Genomic DNA, 9,534 nt, shown 5'->3' on the forward strand with positions numbered 1-9,534 from the left:
TACGGTCAAAGGCCTCAGTGACTGCCAAAAATGTATTCTGCAGTATTTTCATAAGGAATGACTGCGGTATCAGTAAAGAGAAGATTGATACATCTGTATTTTTACAGGTGAACCTATCTCATGAAAGGGTGTTTATCTGTTCTTACAGAGGTAAAATTGACACAAGTTGCTATTTTGCATATAACTGTAATTTAACACCTCATGCTACCCACAGAACAAAACTATTCTTGCCCTTCAGAACCTATCCTTTGATCTGAGGATATGTCTAACTTCCAGCCTCAGATTAAATTGACATAAAAGTATTTCTCAAACTAAGTAGTAGTGGCAACACTTTGTTTCTGTACAGCTGTCAGGTAGCTCTGTACCTTGTTCATACAATAAAGGATGTCTAGAAACAAAGGTAACTTTTTTTTTAGTTTTAATTTGAGTGCACCAGAACATTAGAGCTCTTCTTTTGTAAATGTGCTAAAGCTTTCCTTCAAATGCTGAACTGAACATAGGGAAGCAATCAGATGAACAAAAGGTATTTTGATTTGTTTTCCAAGCTGTGCACTTTAAGACTTTGTGTGTTAAAAATTACTATTTGTTTTCAGTCAATATCAATCTTACCCTGAACTGCTTAGTACTTCAGGATCAAAATGTTTTCAGAATGGCTGTGGTCTTTGTAAGAAGTAGGAGCTTCTGGGCTGCATGTTTTAATGAGATCAGTCTGAGCGTTTGGTCTCTTGAGAAGCAAAATCACAGCATGGATGGAAATCGTTTTGTGATCCTGAATCAACAGTAATAATTCAAATATTGTTTTTCTGACAATGGATAAATATCCAGTCTCCAATTTAGTCAGTATCTGATGCCGGACATTTAAGTGCACAGGCGTGATCATAGTCACAAAATACTGCTCTTCAGAGGGGATGCAAGGGACACGTGTAAAAGATGAGAATTCCAGATGAGAATTATTATCTACCATGTACAACGCATCTACTTTTTATTAAAACATTTCCTATTCAGTGTTCAGTGCTCCATCAAGAAGTATAAATGGTTTAGCGTTAACTGTCAGTGAGAAGGAACTTCTTTTCTATGGTCAGGTCTAAAGGATTAAATGAAAGAGTTAAATGCAGTAGCAATAGCTGAATGTCAGCTACTGACTTCATGATTTCTTTATTTAGTTGGGTCTGATCCAGAGTTTGCCCGCTATGTTGCTGGGGTCAACCAGGCTATGCAACAGAAAAGGCAAGCACAGCACGTCCGTCGTCCAAGCAACACACGAAGCAACTGGCTTCTGCCTGATGACCCTCACAAAACCTGGCCCTTTCCTGAGTATTTCACAGAAAGGTAAGAGAATGGTCGAGCCACTTTGTTTTCAATTTTTTGTATTTGGGTCAGTTCTACACTCGAAACTTGGCAGGATATGGGAATAAGAGCTGTATTTTTTTCTGATTGCTGCTGCACCAGTAAAAGCTGCAGCTCATGGCAAGAGTAAAAAAAATCTGAGCCCCTTCTGCTTTCTTGGTACTAAAGAACTGGCATTTGTTTGATATGATTCTGAAAGTAGAATGCGTACTAAGTTTGACTCAGAGGATATGAGGACTTCATAACAGATCCATTTGGAATGTTCCTATTTCAGTATCTTTAGAATGTTTAAGACCTAGTTTTGATGAGGAGTGATTCTATGAAAGTTGCAACACCTGACTTAGTTCAACTGAACAGATTTCAGATGCTTAATCTTATTACTTTAAGGCATGTCACCATACCTTACAGAAAGTTAGTGGTTTTTAATGTCTTCCAAGTTGTAACTTTATTATGAAACAAGTGTTTCAAGATCCTCTGCCTGTTCATCTACATAGCTACAGCTATGAGTCTAAGGCTAGTTTAAAACCAGTAGGACAAGGGTGTTTTCTAGCTCAGTTACATAGTGAAAGAGCTGAGTGCTTAGTGACTGCAAAACCAAGAATCATTTGTTTTTCCTTCTTAACCAGGACAGACTGTGTTATTTTAGTAGAATATCTAGATATAAACTGATTGTAACAGACAAAGCAGCGATACAATCCTTCAGAAGTAAATACATGAAAGTATTTGTGTTAGTTCTACATTTAACAAAATACTGAAATTTCTTTGTGCCCTTGAGGTATCATCTGTCACTGAGATTCAGCATAACTAACTAGAGCATACGGTCTGGACCAAGCAGTATAGACAGAAGAACTAATAAAATGTTTTGTCTTACAGTGATGTGACAAACAGCTGGTCTGGTACTCAAGGAGATTCTGCCAGCTCGAGTGATGAGACCTCCTCAGCCAATGGGGACAGCTTGTTCTCCATGTTCTCAGGGCCAGACCTCGTCGCTGCTGTAAAGCAGAGAAGGTTAGAAAAATGAACAGAAATACATATCACTATATAAAAATTTGGGGTGTTTTGATAATTTGAGGGCACAGGTAATTGACTCCTGTCAGTCAGGTAAAGTTACATGAATGTTGGTTTGTGTGCTACACACAATCAGTGAATCAGTGTATACTGTGTATGATCTTAATGCTAGGGGTTCACAAATTGAGTTACATTAGCAGCTAAATCTTAATACACATTAACATCTGTACAGATAGCCAGCTGCTGGCTGAAACTGATTATGCCTAGAAGGAGCTGACAGTCTCCCTGTAAGATGGTCTGTCTGGGAGGGCGCTTCTTCCTGAAGTACTGGGGTCTTAGAGATGATCTTTGAATTGGTTTTATGAACTGTTCTGCAGTGTAGCTTCTATTATGAAACAAGTGTTTCAAGATCCTGAACTGCCCCTGCACAGCGTTTTGATACCAGCAAGTTCCTATTCCCTGGCTTCTCTGCAGCTTTGTGGTACTTGATAATACTACCCTTAAAGTGTAAACTTCTGTCTAACATTGCCCACCAACACCATTTCAGTAGTTTAAAATACTTAAATACTGACTATTTGCTCCTTTTTTTTCTGATCAAAGAGGGAGTTTAATTATATTCCTAAATAAGCTCAGTAACTTAAAAACTAAGCTAGGATTTTAAAATATGAATTATTAACAAGTGAATTCAACTAACTGTGAATACACTGAAATGTAATAGTATAAATTAGAATGTAGTTACTTCCAGCTTTCCCAAAGGGCTTATAGCTCTGTCTTTGAAACCTCAGTGATTCCATGCTAGGGGTTAAGAGGATAAAAGGCACAACAGAAAGTATGAATTCCCACCAAATAAGGCACAAGATGAAGCATGATTTCTGACCAAATTTCAATCTGGAATTAAACTCTCAGCTTATTTTTAGAAAAGGTTTTAAAAAGTAAAATATTCAGTGACCAAATACTTTTAAAATTAATATTTGATCAGAAACAAAATCAGAGTTGATGCTTTAGAATACAGCTGTCTACTCTTGGTGACAGGAAAATCAGTGGCCACACCAACAGTTTTCTGCAGATTACCACAGAAGTTATTTTTATATGCATTGGGGTAAAGAAAGTATGCTGGGGTAAAGTAAGATGAAACTAAGGCAAACAAGTTGAAAGGACTTGACTAAGCCAGGAGGTGCTTTCTGAATTTGTACCTTTACCAAAACTTTTAAGAGGGGACAAAAATAAATGCTGAATTGAAATAACTGGGAGATCGTTGTCAAATAAACATCACAGCAGAAGACCAGCTCATCTTCCTTGTTCATCTCCACAAAAACGTGTTGTTGAAGCTGTTGCTGCTCTGTCAAGTCTCTGACAGTATTCAGTAACAAATTTCTTGCCGCAATAACTTGTACTTTTACCTCTATTAAGAAAAAATATGAGATGAAATGCCACTATACATTCTAGGCTGTTAAATAAGACAGAGCAGAACTACAGAATGGTATTCTAGTGGCATATTAATGCATGTGACTAACCTAAAAACAAATCAAACTAAATGTTGCTTTCTTGGGGCAGAAAACACAGTAGTGGAGAACAGGAACCTAGTACACTACCATCACCACCTCTTCTTTCTGCAGTAGATGACCGTAATCAGGTAAGTGGGAAACATCTTTGTTTAGTCATCTGTCCTGCGTGTGTTTTGGAGTGGTTTTCTTTAGGAAATCAACTAGAATAGAAGCTGTAGCTCCATATTCCTTACCTTGACTAAAACACAAACGATTTACACTGAAGTAGTACTAGATTCTTCTTTTTTCTTTTTTAAATGAAAAGTACCAAATTTAAAATAGGAAATAATTGAACTTCTCCCTTGTGGCAGAAATTACAGCAGAAAACACAAAGATTCAAGTTAAGCTAAGAGACAACACAGTCAACTTCAGTTTACACAAACAATGAAAGTTCCACCAGATTGGCCCTTGAGGCCAAGAAGGGCAGTGGCCAGCAGGTCAGGGGAAGTCACCCCCCGCCCGTACTCTGTCCTGGTAAGGTGACGTGTGGAGTACTGTGTCCAGTTCTGGGTTACCCAGAAAGACAGGGAACATCTAGAAAGAGACCAGCAGGGGGCCACAATGACAGTTAGGGGCCTGGAGATTTCTCTTAGGAGGAAAGTCTGAGACCTGGGATTGTTCTGCCTGGAGAAGGCGGGGTAGCGGAGGGTGGTGGGTAGCTGTCAATGCTTATAAATTCTTAGAATGCTTAAAGGGTGGGAGTCCAGCAGCAGGTCAGGGGGCAGTGGGCACAACCTAGAACACAGAAAGTTCCATTAGGAAACAGAGCACTGAAATGGGCTGCCGAGAGGCTGTGGAGTCTCCTTCTCTGCAGGTGCTCAAAACCTGCCCAGATGCATTCCTGTGCACCTACTGTAGGGAATTGCTGTAGCAGAGGGGTTGGACTTGATGACCTCCAGAGGTCCCTTCCCACCCCTACAGTTCTGTGATTCTGTTAATTACCTGCCTTACTAGAAACTGTAACTTTCAGCAGGGCTGCTGGTCATCAAGCAAATGCGCTGAATAAAGGTTTTTCAAGAGGCAAATACTGTATGGGCTATGAGCTGTATATATGCATCAATTCTGTTTTTAAAGATTAATCCTCTGAAAATGTTGTAGTTAAGTACTGTCTCAAAATAAAGTACATGGATCAAAAAACAACAAAACAGAAAAACCAACCCCCTTCACAAACCAACAACTATTTCTGTTTTCTCAGGATAACAAAACCAAAACGTGGCCTCCAAAGGCACCCTGGCAACATACGTCCTCTGTCACGAATACACTACCCAGTCAGAGCACATCTCTGTACCCTATGAGCAGCCCTGTCAGCCAGTGGAGTGACACGATGCAGATCCTTCAGTCACCCGTGTGGGCGGCAGCCAACGACTGTGCTCCATCGGCAGGCATTTCCTCTAGCTTTGCCTATGCGCAGCAGCAGCAGTCACAGCAACAGGCTTCCCAGCACAAACAGATGAATAAGGGCTTTAAATCTTTTCCTGTAAAGCACGAACGCAGACCATCTTACCTGCATCAATACTGATTGCTTTTCATATTGGAAAATGCAGCACAGGGCCAAATAGTTATGAAGTACGTGTACTTTTTTCACAATTGTATGTTGGCTATATCCTGTTCATCTTATTAAATAGGGAATCGAGGGGGGCTTGAGGAGAGGTATAAAAACTCTTGACTCTTATTTACAGTGCTGAGCAATATGGCCAATATGTTTGTTTGTACATGAAACAGCCCAAAACTGTGATGTAGAAATGCTTTTAAAAATATCTGTATTGCCTTTACTTTCAAAAGCTTTTTTAAAAAAAAAAAAACTGCTGAAGGACTACCATACAAAAAACACTGTATTTTGTAGCTATTTTTCATATAGATTTATAGTTGACATCTTACTGAAACACAATGAATATGTTGAAGCAAACATATAGTGGTCACTTTGCTCAATGCTGTGTTTGAATTTACAATGGACAAGCTGGAAAGCCTTTGTTTCTTCCATAAATGGCCTGTGGGCAACTTTTTTTTTTTTTTTTTAAATGAAGTGTAAGTGCAGCTTTTCATGTGCCACACAAGCGAGTTCATTATAAAACTGTTGCAGAAGCAGTTGTGAAATTGAGTGCTGTGGTAGTTTCCTTCCTCAAAGTATAGATCAGCAGAACCACTCAGATTTGTGTCACAAATGTTAACTGAGCTGCTTACAGTAGATGGCACCTGTGTGGATGACACTGGTTTTCAAATAAATACATTTGTTAGTGCTTCATTTGGCCAAAGGCATTATCCACACAGTACTCCTTCCTGAAGTGTGTGAAAGTACAGCCTGAAAGACTACTTGCATATATTTTAAAGTCTTATTTCAGATGCTAGTTGATTGAAAAAAAAAAAAAAAAAAAAAAAGTTGTGAGCTGGCTCAGAAGATATCAGAAGTGTCACGTGGGGTAGCAGTTAGCTATAAGAAGGTTATTTTTTTTAAAAGGATAAAGTAATTATTTGCAGTCAATATGTGCCATTAAGTGAACCTGTGGAATTGGGAATAATCTTCCAACCAAAGTGGGTCTGGGAGTGACTGGTGCTTAAAAAGTGAAGAACAATGGTAAATATATATATAGCTATCCCACTGTATATTAACTGAGATTACAGAAGATTCTTTATATAGTTAGAGCTTATTTAAATTTTCATATCTCATCTTTGAAAGAGACTAAAAAACCACAATATTTTCTGGTATAAGAGTTTTGACAGTATTAATCTTATTTTTGTATTTTTCTTAAGTCATATCATTCTAATATGTTAACTACTAGTAAAATGGGTTATTAGTTCTAACTACATAATTTTTCAATGAAGAGAAAGCACATTTGTTGTTTTTGTTTCTACAAACTAAGTACATCTATATCTAAAGATACCAAAAAATTAATACATATATATAAATAAGAAGTATACACAACACTAAAACTATTAAACATTTGGGTATTTAAAACCCATCCACCTTTTTTGTTTGTATGGTGATGGGCTGTATTTGCTGGCCCAGATTGTTACTTTTTGTGCTGTTTGAGGATGCCAATGTTGCCTGTATTTATGATATTGTCACCACGTTTTCTGAAAGTTCATACTTACATGTTTACAAAGATTTGTTTGCTGTACATAGACTTTTTACAGTAATGTGCTTTGCACAATCAGTGTGGCTTGTCTGTAAATTGTTGATGGTCTGTACTACTACAGTTTTGAAAACCCTCTGCTGAAAATGTTAGTGGTTACTTAACTTGATGAATGGTTTTGAGTTTCCTCAGTCTTGTCATTTAGATCTAATATTAAATCCTAAATTTGGTTGTAGTTACTGGTTATTCACACTAAGACCAAAATGGAAGTTAATGAAAACATTTTATTTTGAACTCCTCCTAACAAGTGCCAAAATTATTGCTATAGTTTGTGCAGCTGATTCATAATTACAAATGCTGGCAGGTTTCTAGATGTACAGAAGTAAATTGCAGAAACCAAGTCTGTCTGCATTTTGACCACGTAGGTGCTACTATGTCCTTCGCTTCCGATTGTTCTGAACACTGGTAATTTTAAGAGTTGTTGCACTTGGCAAATGAGTCTTGCCATTAAACTTCACTTACACTGCCAAGTGCAAGGGTTTGGTGCTTAGTTAACTTACCCTTATTGCAGTGCTTCTGTGAATAGCTAATGCTTCTGAACTGGAATTGTACATTTTGTATTTTAAAGCTTCTGTAAAAGTAAAATATTAGCTTTATTAAAGATATACATTTAATAGGTCATACCTGTTTAGAATATGCACCTTACTGAAAATGAGCAGCATCTAAAATTGTAATTTTGGTTTGTAATCAAATACCTTCATTAACATAGGATTATTTAACAGTTTGAAAGTTGTTAGCTGCCTACTTACATGATATAAAACTGAACTTAATACACCATACAACCTGAAGCATCTTAAAAGATACTCTTTCATAAGAGAAAATGCCTTAACAGTATCTTTGGACTATTAGTGCAGATGAGCATTGCCATAAATAAGTAATGTGAATTTTTAGACAAGTAAATGATTTGAATGGGAGTGAGTGAAAACTTTTTTTTGGGAGGGGGGAAGGGGGGAGAATGATGAGGAGGGGAGAACTAATTACTGAGGCTTGTTTAGCTTATGCTAATTGCATCACTGAAATGCACAATCAGGTGTAAAAATATGTATATAATAGTAAAATAAGCTGTGCTCTCGGTAGGTAAGAGTATAGAGGCAGACAGATGAAAGGCTGACAATTACCCAAGGTGCACGTGAGGCCTTGCTGATAATGCAAGAAGTTACTTGTTTACAGAATCTGTAGGGCAGAACATTCCAAGCAAAAATGAAAATCTTGGTGCGAGAGGGGTTAACATCAGCCCTCTTAGTGAACTTGACAGTTGCATAACTTAAAAGCTCCTTCCTAGAATTCTGAAATTCAAGTCCTTTTGCAGTAAACGCCAAGGTGTTCCTCTGTTAACTTGTTACATTAATCCAGAAACTATTGCTTTACAAAGCACATCTTCAATTTATTAGCACAATTTTTATGATACAGTGTACACAATAGTCTGTGCAACATCTGTCTCATCATTTCTACTTTCCCACCTGCCCACTGGTGTCGTCCTGTTACACAATCTCAGTCATGAAACTCACTAAGGCTGCCACAATCTTCCCAAGGCAGCAGTGGTGGTGTCCTGACAACTGAGCTATTTTCAGAAACACACAACACTGAGGTTTTCCAGAGCTGAAAGCTTGGTAATCCTCTCCCCTAAGTTCTACTTAATAGGAAGAAAGAAGCTATTCCAATATTAGAATTCACATTTTAACATAGTGGGATGGCTCTTTACCTGCCTTGTGTGACTACACTTTCTCCCTCCCACAGTGGCAATGTAAACTAAAGCCTTTCTCTGTAAAGCAGGGCAGCCTGCAGCCGGGTACATGCAGTCACTCTGTAGTCTTCTGCGCGCTGGGTGGCGTCGCATCTGCAATTGTGGCTAAATAAATGAGGTTTCTGTGCAGGATATGCTGGTACCTATCAAGGAAAGAAAAACATTTTTTGGGAAGTGAGCGACTGCCTGTTTTTCTCGAGCAGATGCCGCAGACTGAAGCCGTCACTTCCGTAACCCGCTCGCGTTCCCTAAGCAGTCTGCGCAGGACCGGGCCGAGCCGAGGCCGCCGCCCCCTCCCCCCCGAGCCCCTCGGGGCCGCCCGCCCGCACTTACTGCACGCAGTCGGTGGCGCGGCCCTTGCTCTGGTACTCCACGATGCAGCGGATCAGCTGGTCGTTCTCCTCCAGCAGCTACGGCAGACACCGCCGTCACCGCCCGCTTCGGCCCCGCCTCCCGCGCCGCCGCTGAGGAGGGTTGCGAAGGCGGCGGCGGGCCCGGGCGGAGCCGGCGCTGCCTGAGCCGTGCCGGGCTGTCCCCTGCCGCCACCCCGGGACCCCGCCGCCCGCTCACCCGCTGCAGCGTCTCCTGGTTCACCTCCGCCTTGCCGCGCAGCCGCTCCGGCACGAACACCACCGACATTCCGCCGCCGCCGCCCCGCGCCTGCGCTGAGGGAAGCGCCGCCCTTGCGCCTGCGCTGAGGGAACAGCTCGCCGCTCCCCCCTCCCCCCGCCTCGCGCCCCTCCCTCCTCGCGCCCGGTTC

At 40.3% G+C, this 9,534-nt stretch overlaps 2 protein-coding genes across 6 annotated transcripts in view; one reads left to right on the top strand and one right to left on the bottom strand.

The window, feature by feature from the left end:
• Positions 1 to 6,282, top strand: part of GARRE1 (granule associated Rac and RHOG effector 1) — a 54,089-nt gene extending 47,807 nt beyond the window's left edge. For all 3 annotated transcript variants that reach the window (XM_048958644.1, XM_048958645.1, XM_048958646.1), the window contains exons 11-14: positions 1,164 to 1,329; positions 2,221 to 2,355; positions 3,910 to 3,988; positions 5,095 to 6,282. In XM_048958644.1, coding sequence (XP_048814601.1) covers positions 1,164 to 1,329; positions 2,221 to 2,355; positions 3,910 to 3,988; positions 5,095 to 5,418 — 704 coding nt within the window. In that variant the 3' untranslated portion in view covers positions 5,419 to 6,282. The remainder of the gene's footprint in view (positions 1 to 1,163; positions 1,330 to 2,220; positions 2,356 to 3,909; positions 3,989 to 5,094) is intronic.
• SS18L2 (SS18 like 2) lies at positions 2,236 to 9,456 on the bottom strand. Of its 3 annotated transcripts, none has more exons than XR_007379496.1 (4): positions 9,345 to 9,456; positions 9,108 to 9,184; positions 8,733 to 8,917; positions 2,236 to 2,339 (listed from the first exon to the last, which is right to left on the bottom strand). XR_007379496.1 is itself a non-coding variant. In XM_048958698.1 (3 exons), the coding sequence occupies exons 1-3, from the start codon at positions 9,411 to 9,413 to the stop codon at positions 8,830 to 8,832; spliced, it is 234 nt and encodes a 77-aa protein (XP_048814655.1). In that variant the 5' UTR covers positions 9,414 to 9,456; the 3' UTR covers positions 7,609 to 8,829. The 3 variants fall into 3 exon arrangements, 1 of the variants encoding a protein (XP_048814655.1); XR_007379495.1 differs by lacking the exon at positions 2,236 to 2,339 and adding an exon at positions 7,241 to 7,601; XM_048958698.1 differs by lacking the exon at positions 2,236 to 2,339 and having other exon boundaries at positions 7,609 to 8,917.
• Positions 9,457 to 9,534: the final 78 nt, after the last annotated feature.

The sequence above is a fragment of the Lagopus muta genome, chromosome 12 (genome assembly GCF_023343835.1).
Source record: "Lagopus muta isolate bLagMut1 chromosome 12, bLagMut1 primary, whole genome shotgun sequence".
NCBI classification, from domain to species: domain Eukaryota; kingdom Metazoa; phylum Chordata; class Aves; order Galliformes; family Phasianidae; genus Lagopus; species Lagopus muta.

Bases quoted from the DNA above. Each gene is read 5' to 3' on its own strand.
- SS18L2 (XM_048958698.1), bottom strand. From the start codon at position 9,413: ATGTCGGTGGTGTTCGTGCCGGAGCGGCTGCGCGGCAAGGCGGAGGTG. The intron at 9,185-9,344 runs GTGAGCGGGCGG...TGTCTGCCGTAG, and splicing joins ACCAGGAGACGCTGCAGCGG to CTGCTGGAGGAGAACGACCA. The intron at 8,918-9,107 runs GTAAGTGCGGGC...TTTCCTTGATAG, and splicing joins CGCGCCACCGACTGCGTGCA to GTACCAGCATATCCTGCACA.